At 48.7% G+C, this 15,971-nt stretch overlaps 1 protein-coding gene across 4 annotated transcripts in view; it reads left to right on the forward strand.

Moving 5' to 3' along the window:
* LOC129704139 (Kv channel-interacting protein 2-like) overlaps window positions 1-15,971 on the forward strand; it is a 193,617-nt gene that overhangs the window by 149,270 nt on the left and 28,376 nt on the right. The window contains exon 1 of one of the 4 annotated variants that reach the window (XM_055647052.1): window positions 14,889-15,035. The exons of the other annotated variants lie outside the window; for them this stretch is intronic. Coding sequence (XP_055503027.1) covers window positions 14,951-15,035 — 85 coding nt within the window. The 5' untranslated portion in view covers window positions 14,889-14,950. Of the gene's footprint in view, window positions 1-14,888; window positions 15,036-15,971 lie in introns of those variants that run through there. 4 annotated transcript variants of the gene reach the window in all.

A 15,971-nucleotide genomic window follows, 5' to 3' on the forward strand; every position in this document is an offset into this window, starting at 1 on the left:
GACACAGTGAAGCCAGTCACAGAGAGACCCGAACTCCAGTCTTCATGACTCAGTCTGAAGGAGGGACCCGACCTGAAACATCGCCCATCATTTTTCTCCAGAGATGCTGCCTGACCCGTTGAGTTACTCCAGCATTTTGTGTCTATCTCTAGTCTTCAGAGCTGTGTCTGGACCACAGCTGCCACCTTGTGGCCACTGCCTCTCAATGCAAGGTTCATTCAGCTCCAGCCAACCCAGCTGATAGAGAGACTACCAGTGCATGGCCCTTCAAGGGCTAATTCAGATTCAGATTCAATTTTAATTGTCATTGTCAGTGTACAGTACAGAGACAACGAAATGCATTTAATTCTGTGTCTATGTAATGTGCAGAGGATTTCTATCCCTCACCACCCCTTCAAGAAGGCATACTGTTGGGTTACATCACAGCCTGGTTTGGGAACGGTTCTGCCCAAGGCCTCAAGAGATTGTAGAGAGTTGTAGAGGTAGCCCAGTCCGTCACATAGACCAGACTCGCCTGCATTGAATCTGTTTACACCACGTTGATTCGGAATAGCAGCCAACATAATCAACTTGTTTCTACCCCCCTTGCCCCAGACATTCCTCCTTCTCTAAACATGGTGTACAGTTGTGGAGTGAGTTTGGTTTAGTTTAGTGTCATGTAGACTGAGCTACAGTGAAAAAGCTTTTTGCTGCTCACTATCCAGTCAACAGAAAGACTATACATGATTACAATCAATCCGTCCACAGTGTACTGATACAGGATAAAGGGGATCACATTTAGTGCAAGATGAAGTCCAGTAAAGCGATGAAAGATAGTGCAAAAGTCTCCAATGACGTAGATGGGAGCTCAGGGCCGCTCTCCAGTTGGTGATAGGACAGTTCACTTGCCTGAAAACAGTTGGGAAGAAACTGTCCCAGAACCTGGAGGTGTGCGTTTCCACACTGCTTTACCTTGGTGCCTGATGGGGCGAAGAGAGAGAGTGACTGGGGTGAGACTGGTCCTTGATTATACCGGTGGCCTTGCTGAGGCAGCGTGTGGTGTAGATGGAGTCAATGGAAGGGAGGTTGATTTGTGTGATGGCCTGAGCTGCGTCCACGACTCTCTGTAATTTCTTGCGGCCTTGGATGAAGCTGTTGCCAAACGGTGATGTGATGCATCCCGATAACATGCTTTCCACAGCGCATCTGCAGATGTTGGTGAGAGTTGTTGGGGACATGTTGAACTTCCGAAGCATTCTAACAAAGTAGAGTCATAGTGTGCTTTCTTGGCCATTGCTTCGATATGGGTGGTCCAGGACAAGTTAACTCCTAGGAACTTGAATCTTTCAATCATCTCTACATCGGTCTCTACGGCGTCGATGCAAACCAGGGTATGTGCACTGCTTCACTTCCTGAAGCCGATCACTTTCTCCTTTGTCTTACTGACATTGAGCGAATGATTGTTTTCTTGTCACCAGGTTACTAGGTTCTCTATCTCCTTCCTGTACTCCGTCTCATCATTATTTGATATCCGGTGCACAATGGTGGCGAATGCGAATTTGTAAATGGATTTGTATATGGCCGCACATTGGTGGTATATAAGGAATAAAGAAGGGGGCTGAGAAGTCCGGTGTTATACAAGTCTGGTGTTAAACAAGTGGGCTGTTTCATCCAGGATGGTGTCGGCTCTCTGGACAAACACCAGGACAAGTGCAGTGTATTCCAGCAAACTCCTGACTTGGACTGAGCATTTAGTCCTATATTTAATCCTGAAGGAACGATTTAGGTATAGGCTTATAATTGTCATGTGTACCGAGGCACAGTGAAATACTTTGTTTTGCATGCCATCCAAACGGGTCAGATATACCATGCATAAAAATAACCAATTCAAACTTAAGTACAATAGGTAGAGCAAGGGAGATTTAGTCTAGTTTAGTCATAGAGATACAGCATGGAAATAGGCCCTTCGGCCCACCAAGTCCACGCCGGCCAGTAATCACCCCACACGCTAGTTCTATCCTACACACTGGCACAGTGTACACAGTAGAGTTGCACGGTAGCACAGCGGTAGAGTTGCTGCCTCAATGTGCCAGAGACTGGTTTCATTCATGACTACTGATGCTGTCTGTACGGAGTTTGCACGTTCTCCCTGTGACTGCGTGGGTTTTCTCTGGGTGCTCCGGTTTCCTCCCACACCCATGTTTGTAAGTTAATTGGCTTCTGTAAATTGTACATTAGCGCTAGCGTGTAAGACAGCGCCAATGTGCGGGCTGCAGGGGCAGGGGCTCAGTGGGCTGATGGGCCTGTTTCCACACTGTATCTCTAAAACTACAATGAGCTACAACTACAAGGGACAACTTACAGAAGCCAATAAACCTGCAAACCTGCACGCCTTTGGATTGTGGAAGGAAACCGGAGCTACCGGAGAAAAACCCATGCGGTCACAGGGAGAAGGTACAAACTCCGCACACAGACAGCACCCGTGGTCAGGATCGAACCGGGGTCTCCGGCGCTGTGAGGGGGTGGCACAACCGTTGCGCCACATGTAACATGTACAGGGGAAAGGGGAGATCAGCCCAACAGTGGTACGTCCAGCGTTACCATCAATCCCTAACCACTCTCTTAGTTTAGTTCAGTTTAGAGAAAGAGCGCGGAAACAGGCCCTTCGGCCCACCGAGTACGGACTGACCAGCGATCACAGCCCACTAACACCGTCCCACACACACACTAGGGACAATTTACACATAAACCAAGCTAATTAACATACAGGTACACAAAAAAGCTGGAGAAACTCAGCGGGTGCAGCAGCATCTATGGAGCGAAGGAAAAAGGCAACGTTTCGGCCCGAAACGTTGCCTTTTTCCTCCGCTCCATAGATGCTGCTGCACCCGCTGAGTTTCTCCAGCTTTTTTGTGTACCTTCGATTTTCCAGCATCTGCAGTTCCTTCTTAAACTAATTAACCTACATACCCGCACGTCTTTGGAACAGAAGATCTCGGAGAAAACTCAAGCAGGTCACGGGGAGAACGTACAAACTCCATATAGCCAGCACCCGTAGTCAGGATCGAACCTGGGTCTCCGGCACTGCAAGCTGTGTAAGGCAGCTGTATTACAACTATGTTACTACGGTAAAACAACAGCCTCCTATGCTGGCACAGCAGAGTGCTGGAGGGGTAGCCACTGCTGGCAGTGGGTTGGGGCTGGCTGTTCACAGGGCAGGTCTGGGGGACACGTGGGTGGTGACTGGGTGATGTGTGGAGAGGGACACCGAGGGGCAGAGCTCTGCCAGTTGCCGGTCCCACCACACGGCCACCACCTCACCGCTGTCTGGGTGGCGATGATAATGTCACAGATCTAATGTCAGCGGGGACGGTAACAGATGGTACAGCCCCAACAGCTCAGCTCGGCAAAGGGCAGGCAGCTGCTTATCCTTGAGGCTCGGATCCCATAGGAAGCCGGATGACAACTTGGAGCAAGTATTGGAATGGAGAAGGCCATTCGGCCCATCCAGCATGTGCTGTTATTCAATGAGCCTGGGAAAATCTGTATCCCTAATCCATCCTGACTCCATACTTTGATTAATTGTCATAGTCACACTGTGTTGAAACAGACCCTTCGGCCCAACTTACCCATGCTGACCAACATGTCCCATCTACACTAGTCCCAACTACCTGCGTTTGATCTATATCTCTCTAAACCTGTCCTATCCGTGTACCTGTCTCAATGTTACTTAAACATTGCAACAGTACCAGCCTCAACTCCCTCCTCTGCCAGTTTGTTTCATACACCCACCACCCTTTGTGTGAACAACAAAGTTATCCTTTAGGTTCCCATTAAACTTCTGTCCACTCAGATTAAACCTATGTCGATTACCCTATTCTGGACAAAAACCTCCATGCGTTTACCCGATCAATTTCTCTCATGATTTTGTACATCTCTATAAGATCACCCCTCATCCTCCTGCGCTCCAAGGAATAAAGCCCTTGCCTCTCAACCTCTCCCTATAGCTCAGCACTTCGAGTCTTGGCAACACGCTGCTAATAGCCCTGCCCCACGGTACGTGTTCATTCCAAGAGCTCTCCCGAGTTTAAAAAAAATCAAGCTCGTGGTAAGCACGGAGAATGAACGTAGCGGGTACGTCGGAGCTCGGGGACGTCTCTTCGTGGTAACGGCAGGTACTCGGGAAGCCTCGCTAACGGCAGGTACTCGGGAAGACTCGCTAACGGCAGGTAAGCACGGGAAGACTCGTGGAGATTTTTCAACGTGTTGAAAAATGACCATGAGAGCCCCGAGTACTGACGAGTGGCCATTACCGTAAATCTCCGAGTTCGAATCAGGGCAAACTCGGGAGAACTCTTGGAATGAACTCGTACCATGGGACAGAGCTTTAAATGTGGCCTCACCAATGTCTAGTACAACTGTAACATGACCTCCCAACGTCTATACTCAATAGGTAGACTGATGAAGGCCAATGTGCCGAAAGCCTTTTTGACCACCCTATTTATCTGTGGTACCACTCTCATTGATTCAAAGATACAGCATGGAAACGGGCCATTCGGCCCACCGAGTCCACACCGCCCATCAATAACCCATTCACACTGGTTCTGTTTTATCCCACTTTCTCATCCACTCCCTACATGCTATGAACAATTTTACAGAGGCCAATTAACCTACAAACCTGCACGTCTTTGGGATGTGGGAGAAATCCCACGCGATTACAGGGAGAGCGTACAAACTCCGTACAGACAGCACCCGTAGTCAGGATCGAACCGGGGTCTCCAGCGCTGTGAGGCAGCAACTCTACCACCACGCCACCATGCTGAGTTACATTCTTGTACGTTCATGTTTGGAAACAAAATAGCCAGTACAGAATTAAATGCTAGATGCATGAAAAATGTTCCCGATGTTGGGGGCGGCCAGAACCAGGGGTCACAGTTTAAGAAGTAGGGGTAGGCCATTTAGGACTGAGATGAGAAAAAAACTTTTTCACCCAGAGAGTTGTGAATCTGTGGAATTCTCTGCCACAGAAGGCAGTGGAGGCCAATTCGCTGGATGTATTCAAGAGAGAGTTAGAGTTAGATATAGCACGTAGGGCTAATGGAATCAAGGGATATGGGGAAAAAGCAGGAAGTGAGAATCCAATACAAAGGCATTGAGCAGTGGTGTCCCCTTCTCCTCATGGGCTTTTTTTAAATGTCCTTCTGTATTTCACCACAATAATTATAAAGACCTGCAGGTTTTGTAGGTTAATTGGCTTCGGTAAAATTGTAAATTGCCGCTAGTGTGTACGATGGTGTTAGTGTGCGGGGATCGCTGGTCAGGGTGGATTTGGTGGGATGAACGGCCTGTCTACATTGCATCTCTAAACTAAAGTTGCATTCACATCGTGGCACTAGTGATTGGTAAGAGAGTTATCAAACTAAAGGGGTGGCACAGCTGGTAGCGTTGCTGCCTCACCGCACCTGGATGGCCCTGTCCCACTTGGCGATCTTTTAGGCAACTGCCGGCGACTGTCATAGTCGTAGCAGGTCGCCGATAGACTGCCGGCAACCTACGTCACCCTGGTGACAACCCGCGACGGCACCTACGTCGAGATACGCTCGTTGGCGTTAAACGCACTGTTGCCGAAAAACTTTCAACAGGTTGAAAACTTAGCGCTGACCGGAAAGACGCTATGACGTTTTGCGCAGCTGAGGAGACGACTCCCGCCCACCACCGGCGAACATGTGGCGACAAACTAGCCTGTAGTTGCCTAAAAAAATCGCCTAAGTGGGACAGGCCCATTAGACACGGCTTCGATCCTGACCTCGGGTGCTGTCTGCGTGGAGTTTGCATGTCCCTGTGACTGCGTGGTTTCCTCCGGGTGCTTCAGTTTCTGGTGGTCTTGAGCTTTTGTAAGACTCAGCGTGACTCTGAACAACAAACTAACCCCCCCCCCCCCCCCCCACCCCTTCCACCCCCCACCACCCCGTACCCCCCACCCCTACATGCTCCCTGGGATCATTTACAGGCAAAGTCTACTGAAATGCCACATTCAAGAGGTGCTGAGATTACGTGGCATTACAAGGCACTGCACAGCATTACACAGCATTGCAAGGCACTAAAGGGCATTGCATTGCGTTTCAGGACATCACAATATATTACAAGACACTGCATTAGATGACATTACAAGTCATTGCATGGCATTATACAACATTACACAACGTGACATGGCATTACATTACATTACATTACATTACTTTACATTACAGACGACTCTCCTTTTCAAACCAAAGTTGCCAGAGAGGTCCCTGACTCAGTCGCTGTGTGTTTATTAGCTTAAGATGCCCGCTGAGAAAAGTCTTCCTCCTTCAGTCTTGGGGTAGTCGACAAATCAGACCATCTGTGTCTCTCTCTCCCACTCTCTCCCTCTCTCTCTTCCCTCCCTTTCTTCCCTTCCTCTGTCTCTTCTCTCTGTCTCTCTCTCTCTCTCTCCCTCCATCTCCCTCTCCCCCTCTGTGGTCTCTGCGATTCTCAGTTCCTCCCCTTCTCCTCCCCACAACCTTGGCAGCGTACCTCTGTCTCCAACTCTGCGAGTCGGTGCCTCTGGTGGTGTCTCTCTTGGAAACTTGTGCTGTGCCTCCCTCCATCTTAGTGCCTGTGCTGTGAGGCTCTGCAGCTCTGTACGTCTGTCAGGCTCCCTGTCACTGGTTAGTGGTGTCCTGCTATTGAGGTACCTTCTCCTCTCGTAAGCACCTCAGTCTTGTCTTGTGTTTCTCACTCTGTACTCTGTGTCTATGTGTGTGTCTGCCTGTTTGTCTGTGTCTACTTGTGTGTGTCCGTGTTTGTCTGTCTGTGTGCCTGTGTGTCTGTCTGCGTGTGTCTGCGTGTGTCTGTCTGTGTGTCTGTCTGTTTGTGTGTCTGTATGTGTGTCTGTGTGCCTGTCTGTTTGTGTGGCTGCGTGTCTCTGCTTGTGTCTCTGCATTTTTCTGCATTTCGTCTCTGCATTTTTCACGAAAAAAGTCTCTGTGAGTCTCCAAGTATGTCATTCTGTAATACAACTTCTTATTCTAACCTAATATGTGTATTTCTCACAAAAATCCCTCTGTGAAACTCTGAGTGCCTCATTCTGCATTGCAATTTCTTTGACCACTTTCTTATTCTGAACTGTGTGTATGTGTGTGCGCGCATTTCTCACAGAAAGTCCTCTGTGAGTCTCTGTCCTGCACTCTGTATCACAACCTCAGCGACCACTTTCTTATTCTGAGCTCTGTGTGTGCGCCCACATTTCTCTTTTAAAAAAGCCTCTATGTGTACCGTGACTTATGTGACCACATTCGTATTCTAAGCTGTATGTATGTGTGTGTTTCTCACAGATAGCCCTCAGTGACCCTTTGTGTCTCACTCTGTATCATCTCCTGCGACCACTCACCTCTAAGTTTTGTGAGTGTGTGTGCGAGTGTCTGTGAGTGTCTGTGAGTGCGTGCGTGTACCTCTGTGTGCGTGTGTGTGTCTGTGAGTGAGTGCGTGCATGTACCATTGTGCGTGTGTATCTGTGTGCATGAGCCTGTCTGTGAGTGAGTGTGTGTGTGTGTGTGTGTACCTGTGTGTGCGTGTGCCTGTGAGTGCGTGCACCTGTGTGTGTACCTGTTTGTGCGTGTGTCTGTGTTTGTGTGCCTGTGTGTGTGTATCTGTGTGTGTGTGTGTTCTGTGTGTGTGTGTGTGTACCTATGTGTGTGTGTGCCTGTGAGTGTCTGTGAGTGTACCTGTGTGTGCGTGTGCCTGTGAGTGCGTGCACCTGTGTGTGTGTACCTGTGTGTGTGTCTGTGTCTGTGTGCCTGTGTGTGTGTACCTGTGTGTGTGTGTGCCTGTAAGTGTACCTGTGTGTGCGTGTGCCTGTGAGTGCGTGCACCTGTGTCTGTGTGCCTGTGTGTGTGTACCTGTGTGTGTGTGTGTGCCTGTGTGAGTGTGTGTGTGCACCTGTGCGTGTGTATCTGTGTGTGTGTGTGCCTGTGTGTGCGTGTGTGTGTACCTGTGTGTGCGTGGGTGCGTGAATACACCATATCTGTACCCCTCTCCCTGTCTTGTCACTGTGCCTCCCCTCACCGCGAGTCCCTCAGTCTCACCGTTCCATACCTCGGACTGTGTGTTACGTGCCCGCTGGTCTTGCTGCCCCCCTGCTCCCCTGCCCCACCGCCCTCTGCGCTCTGATCCTGGGGGTGGCAACAGAATGGTCCTCGACAGAGAGTGGCAGTCTGAGGGGTTGCAAACTGTAGGCATCATCTTCCTCGTTGTAAGTTCGCTGAAGCTGTTACACTTCCTGGGACTGATTGATTTCTCCAGTGAAGGTAGGAAGAGGCTTCAGGTCCGGTGCGCTGCCTCATTTATCAGTGTCTCACTTTTTTTGGATTAACCCAGTTTAAGGCATTTGAAGATTCTAAATATAGCCTTGTAAATATAGTCATCCTCCGAGCTAATTTATGGATCTATAACGAGTTATTTTTGAAAAGTTTATATCAACGTACTTCAGCTCCTATGGACTTGCTATTGACACGAGTCAGTCTTGCAAGTGACATGTGTGGAACGAGATGTATTCTCTAGATGTAGCAACAAAGTAACTGCAGATGCTGGTTTATACCAAAGATAGACACGAGGGTGCCAGAGAAACTCGGCGGGTCAGGCACGTCTCTGGTGAAAAAGGATGGGTGGCATTTTGGGTCAGGACTCCAATTTCCCCATCTTGGTTTTTTAATCCCGACATGACAAGGATCTAATCCCATAGAACAGTACAGCACAGGAACAGGCCCTTCGGCCCATCAAACATGATACCAGGTTAAACCAATCTCCTCTGCCTGCATGTGAACCTTACCCCTCCATCCTTACATATCCATGTGTCTACCTAAAAGCTTTTTAAACACCACTATAGCATCTGCCTCCACCACCATCCCTGGCAACATGTTCCAAGCACCTACCACTATTTGTATACAACACCCTGTCCCCTGCATTCCCTTTCAATTATGTCCCCCTCACACCTGAAATCTATGCCCTCCATCATTCCACAGTCAGGGGGAATGAGTTAGGTGGCTTGGTGGTGGGTATATGGATCGGGCCAACAGAAGAGGCAGTGTAGGCAGATACTAGAGCATTTAAAAGACACATGGATCGGAAATGTTTAGAGGTATATGGGCCAAACTTGGGCAAATGCGACTAGCTTAGACGGGGCATGTTGGTTGGTGTGGGCACGTCGGGCCAAAGGGCACGTTTCCGTGCTCTATGACTCTGTCACTCGGTGACTGTGACTCTGTGACTTTGTCACTCTGACTCTTTCACTGTGACTCTCTCATTCTGTGACTCTCTCATTCTGTGACTGTGACTCTATGAATCTGTGACTGTCACTCTGTGACACTATTACTCTGTGACTTTGTGACTGTGACTCTGTCACTCTGACTCTGTCACTCTGACTGTCACTCTGTCACTGTCACAATTATTTTTTTTAAGCACAATTCAATTCTATGACTGTGACTGTGTGACTCTGACTCTATGGTCCTATGAATATGACTATGACTCCATAGAGTTGGGGGTGGGAGGGGGGGGGGGGGGGGGGGGGGGGGTGTAAGAGACGGGTTGGGAGAAACAGGGGGTTTGGGATAGTTAAGTCGCAGGTGACTTTCTTTTGACTGATTTATGTCAGTCTAAGGTCCCGACCCGAAATGTCATCTATCCATGTTCCCCAGAGATGCTGCCTGATCCGCTGAGTTACTCCAGCGTTTGGTGCCCTTTTTAAACCAGCATCCGCAGTTCCTTGTTTCTACCTGATCCCTGCTCATGTTTGAGACGGTGTGATTGCAAGCAGAGAGTGTAGTTCCTGTCTTATCGCTGTCTGGCACCACGCAATGTCAGGTTGTCACACTGTGAGTTAGCACAAGCCTAGACTAACACGGCACAGACCACAACCAAATGGCAGATAAGAAACTCTAAAGCATGCACCACCACACTCAGGAACAGCTTCTTCCCCTCTGTTATTGGGCTTCTGAGCAGTACGTCCATAAACTAGGGTACTGTCTGATTCACCTCTACCCCATTGCGGACATTGGACTTTGTCTCTGGAACTGATGCGCTACAATGCTGAGAACTATATTCTTCACTCTGTACCTTCCCCTTTGCTCTACCTGTTGTACTTGAGTTTGACTTGATTGCCTTATCTGATCTGTTTGGCAGGCACGCATAGGTGGTGAATTTGTGCAACTCAGGCTGTGGAGGCTGTTATTGGGGTATTTTTAAAGCGGAGATTGACAGGCTCTTGATTAGGAATGGGTGTCGAAGGTTTCGGGGAGAAGGCAGGAGCATGGGGTTGGGAGAAAAAGATCCATCAGCTGTGAATGAATGGCGGAGTAGACGGCATGACGGGCCAAATGGTCTAATTCTGCTTCTCTGACATGAACTGATAAACCTTTTCACTGTCCCTCGTTACATGTGACAATAATAAACCTAAACTTAACATTGTGATGCAAGTCCGACAAATGTGATGCATTTGTAGACAGACATAGAGTTTCTCCAGCATTTTTGTCTACCTTCGATTTTCCAGCATCTGCAGTTCATAGAAACATAGAAATTAGGTTCAGGAGTAGGCCATTCGGCCCTTCGAGCCTGCACCGCCATTCAATATGATCATGGCTGATCATCCAACTCAGTATCCCGTACCTGCCTTCTATCCATACCCTCTGATCCCCTTAGCCACAAGGGCCACATCTAACTCCCTCTTAAATAAGGGAGTTAGATGTGGCCCTTGATGGTTCCTTCTTAACCATTCAGTCTGAAGAAGGGTCCTCACCCAAAATGTCATCTGACCGTTCCCTCCACAGATGCTGCCTGACCAGCTGAGTTCCTCCAGCACTTAAGGGCCTGTCCCACTTGGAGATTTCTTCGGCGACTGCCGGCGTCATATCAGTGCCGCCAAAAGACTTTGAACATTTTAAATATCCAGCGGGCGACAAAAGAAATGCTGCGACATTTGAAAAAACACCGTGCGCCACACGTCATCACGCCGCGTCACGCTGCATCACGCCGCGGATTTCTCGGTGACCTGATACGTCAGTCAATGATGCCGGCAGTCGCCAAAAAAAATCACCATGTGGGACAGCCCCTTTAGTGTTTGGCACAGGTTGGAGGTGAAAAGGTGACAAAACGGTGTCAGATAAGGAGTTTAGGTTCGTTTATTATTGTCATGTTTACCGAGGTACAGTATTTGTTGTGTGCTATCCAGTCAGCGGAAAGACTACACATGATTACAATCGAGCCGTCCACAAAGTACCACAAAGTGTCACCTTTCACCCCATCAGCTGGCGCATACAGCAACATAATCCTTTGCCATTTTTGCCACTTTTTTTTATTTTGTATTTATTTTTATTTATTAGAAGTACAGTAAGTTACAGTAGTACAAGCCACATATATCTTATTACACTTATTGTACCCCTTCATTTTTTAAGCGTTAAGGAAAGATGGAAATAAAGAAAGTGAATAAAGTGAGAGAGAGTCGTGTTAGTGTGAAAGAGTGATCAAAAAGAAAAACCCATTAAACAAAGAATTAGGGAAAAAAAGTTAAGAAATAGGCCATAGAAAAGAAAGAAAGGAAAAGAAACACAAGCTCTATTATGAAAACCGCGCAAAAAGGGATATACCTACTTCGTATTTTTCATCCCCCATTTTCGCCACCTTGAACGGCATCCCACCACGACCCACATCTTCCCATCTCCACCCCTTTCTGCTTTCCGCAGAGACCGTTCCCTCCGCAACTCCCTGGTTAACTCATCCTCTCCCACCTAAACCACCCCTTCCCCAGTTAAATTCCCCCTGTGACCACAGGATATGCAACACTTGTCCCTATACCTCCTCCTTCAACTCCGTCCAGGGACCCTGACAGCCCTTGCAAGTTAGGCAGAGGTTCACTTAGAAACATAAAAACATAGAAATTAGGTGCAGAAGTAGGCCATTCGGCCCTTCGAGCCTGCACCGCCATTTAATATGATCATGGCTGATCATCCAACTCAGTATCCCGTACCTGCCTTCTCTCCATACCCCCTGATCCCCTTAGCCACAAGGGCCACATCTAACTCCCTCTTAAATATAGCCAATGAACTGGCCTCAACTACCCTCTGCGGCAGAGAGTTCCAGAGATTCACCACTCTCTGTGTGAAAAAAGTTCTTCTCATCTCGGTTTTAAAGGATTTCCCCCCTTATCCTTAAGCTGTGACCCCTTGTCCTGGACTTCCCCAACATCGGGAGCAATCTTCCTGCATCTAGCCTGTCCAACCCCTTAAGAATTTTGTAAGTTTCTATAAGATCCCCTCTCAATCTCCTAAATTCTAGAGAGTATAAACCAAGTCTATCCAGTCTTTCTTCATAAGACAGTCCTGACATCCCAGGAATCAGTCTGGTGAACCTTCTCTGCACTCCCTCTATGGCAATAATGTCCTTCCTCAGATTTGGAGACCAAAACTGTACGCAATACTCCAGGTGTGTTCTCACCAAGGCCCTGTACAACTGCAGTAGAACCTCCCTGCTCCTATACTCAAATACTTTTGCTATGAAAGCTAACATACCATTTGCTTTCTTCACTGCCTGCTGCACCTGCATGCCTACTTTCAATGACTGGTGTACCATGACACCCAGGTCTCGCTGCATCTCCCCTTTTCCTAGTCGGCCACCATTTAGATAATAGTCTGCTTTCCTGTTTTTGCCACCAAAATGGATAACCTCACATTTATCCACATTATACTGCACTATACAGAGGGAGCAGTCACTTGCACCTCCTCCAACCTCAACTACTATATCCACTGTTCTGTAGGTATGGGCTCCTGTATATCGGTGAGACCGAGTGCATACTGTGCGATTGTTTCACTGAACACCTTAGCTCAGTCCGACTTAGTCTCTGTAATCTCCTGGTTGCCTAATGCCCCTGTCCCACTTAGAAACCTGAACGGAAACCTCTGGAGACTTTGCACCCCACCCAAGGTTTCCGTGCGGTTCCCGGAGGTTCCTGGAGGTTTTTGTCAGTCTCCCTACCTGCTTCCACTACCTGCACCCTCCGGCAACCACCTGCAACCTCCGGGAACCGCATGGAAACCTTGGGTGGGGCGCAAAGTCTCCAGAGGTTTCCGTTCAGGTTTCCTAAGTGGGACAGGGGCATAACACTTTAACTCCCCTTCCCATTCCCATACTGACCAATCTGTCGTTCCCTTGCATCCCCTCTCAATGTGTGACCCTCCCCCACCCTGGTTGTCGTACTAGTTTCACTGTCATCCTGCTGAGTTTCACAGTATGTACCACTCGTTATCACGTGCCCCACAGCCAACAATGGACCATTGTGGGCTCCACCCACCTATTCTTGATCATCGTTGCCGGCTTTGATTTATTCTTTTGTATATCCTCCGTACATTTGTTCTATCTACCTTTCCATACCTCTCTTTCTCTCTCCCCTGACTCAGTCTGAAGAGAAGTCTCGACCTGAAAAGGCTCCTGTTCCTTTTCTCCATAGATGCTGCCGGACCCGTTGAGTTACTCCAGCTTTTTGCGACTATCGTTAGTGTAAACCAGCATCTGCAGTTCCTTCCTACACACAGTGTACAGATAAAGGGAATAATGTTTTGTGCATGATAAAGTCCTGCAAAGTCCGAGCAACTTTTGACTCATTTTCCCCTCTGCAAATGCCACCCCTCTCACCTGTATCCACCTATCACTTGTTCTGCACCCCCTCCCTCCCTCCCTCCCCGGACAGCACCCGAGGTCAGGATGGAACGCGGGTCTCTGCGCTTTGAAGCAACGGTTCTACCAGCTGCGCCACTGTGCTGTTTTTGCAACTCGTTACCGATCCACAATAAATAATTTGAAACTGACTTGTTGCGGAATTTTCACAGTTGGATTTTGAGGGCATGTTATTGTGTGCATTTGTAATGGAGGTGGTAGCACAGTTGTGACCCCCACTGTGTATTGGGGGTGGGAGTGGGCGGGGGGGGGGTTATTAAATGAATTCTCCCGAGAAAACGGCCATGAAAATGCGATGTTCTCTCCTCTTGGGTGCAGTCAAGTCTCTCAATCACTGTCTAAATGCAGCTGCTGCAGTGATCAGTGAACAGCGTGACACAGTAGTCATCGCAGCCAGGTCGCTCATCACACGGAGCATGATCCTGTGACCAGAGGCACGGGGGACACAGACTGAGGACAGGGAGCCTGGCAGAGGCTGAGGCGGGGTGAGGATGGGAGGCTGACAGAGAGAGGGGCTGATAGAGAGGGAGCAGTCAATAGGTGCAAGGAGGGAGACAAGGGGTGACACAGAGAGAGAGACAGAGAGACACAGGGAGAGACAGAGAGAGACATAGAGACAGAGAGAGGTATAGAGACAGAGAGAGACAAATAGAGATATAGAGACAAAGAGAGACAGAGAGAAAAACATAGAGAGAGATAGACATAGTGAGAGAAAAATAGGCAGAGAGAGTCAAAAAGAGAGACAGAGAGAGACAAACAGAGTGACAGTGAGAAAGACAGACAGAGACAGAGAAAGACACGGAGAGATATAGACAAAGAGAAACACTGAGACAGCGAGAAAGACATAGAGACACATAGAGACGGAGAGATAGACAAACATAGAGTGAGACGGTGAGAAAGACTGACAGAGAGAGACAGAGAACGAGGGAGACATAGAGAGACAGAGGGAGACAGACAGAGACAGGCTGCAGGAGAGGTGGCCACTGAGTGAGACAGGTCAGGAACAAGGTGACGGGGAGTGAAGGGGCAGGTGGGCAGGAGGGGAACGGGCATACAGGTTGGCAGAGAGAGGGGGTGGGGGGTTGTAGCAGGTGAAGAAGAGACCGGGGGGGGGGGGGGGGATACCAGGGATAGTGGGGAAGGGGAGGGGACAGAGAGAAGCAAGAGGTGAGCATGAACAAGTGGCCGGGACGTCCCATTTAAACGAGTGACATCCTCCACCTCTGGTGCAATGGCGCTGGTACCTCAGACAACCGGAGTCTTGTTCAAAACCATCCGAACACTGTTGCCCGCGCGCGCCCACAAGAGGGGCCGATGTAAGTGCCACCTTCAGCTGGGGTTCCCCTAGGGGGGAGCAGTGTGTGTGTGTGTGTGGGGGTGTGTGTGTGTGTGTGTGTGTGTGTGTGTGTGTGTGTGTGTGTGTGTGTGGTGTGTGTGTGTGTAGGTGTGTGTGTGTGTGTGTGTGTGTGTGTGTGTGTTTATTACAGTGAAAATCTTTGTCTAGCCTGTTATCCACACAGATCAAACGTACGATATATAAACACAATCAAGTCAAACTCAAGAACAAAAGGTAGAACGTAGGGTAAGATACAGAGTGCAGAAGATAGTTCTCAGCATTGTAACGCATCAGTTCCAGAGACAAAGTCCAATGTCCACAATGGGGTCTTCTCCTTATGGAGTCCACACGTAAGATTAGAAGTTGTTCAGCCAGATCTGCATGCAATGATGTCTGTCTTGTCGCTTCTTGTGCTTCTTGTGTGCGGTGGTGGAAAGATTGGCGGAAACAGGGCCGTGACGTGAGCGCTCTTTCCTTGACCCCGGGGTAGAGGTGTATTGGACAGTACCCTAGCTTATGGAAGGACCGTTCCAAAGACGTGTGGGTTTGTACTTTAATCAGCCTCTGTAAATCGCTCCTAGTGAGTGGATGAGAAAGTGGAATAACATGGAACTAGTGTGAACGGGTGATCGATGGTCAGCGCGGACTCAGTAGGCCGTTGGGCCTGTGGCCACCCTGTATCTCAAAACACTAAATTCTATTAGACATTGTCTTTTACCCAGAGTTAGGGAATCAATAACCAGATCACATAGGTTTAAGGTATAAAGGGAAAGATTTAATAGGAACCCGAGGGAATTTTTTTTTCACACAATGGATGATAGGTATTTGGAACGAGCTGCCAGAGCAGGTAGTTGAGGCAGGTACTATAAACACTTGGAGAGGTATATGGATAGGAAAGCATAAGAGGGAGATGGGC

This window comes from Leucoraja erinacea, chromosome 15, assembly GCF_028641065.1.
Source record: "Leucoraja erinacea ecotype New England chromosome 15, Leri_hhj_1, whole genome shotgun sequence".
In the NCBI taxonomy this organism is placed as follows: Eukaryota; Metazoa; Chordata; class Chondrichthyes; order Rajiformes; family Rajidae; genus Leucoraja; species Leucoraja erinaceus.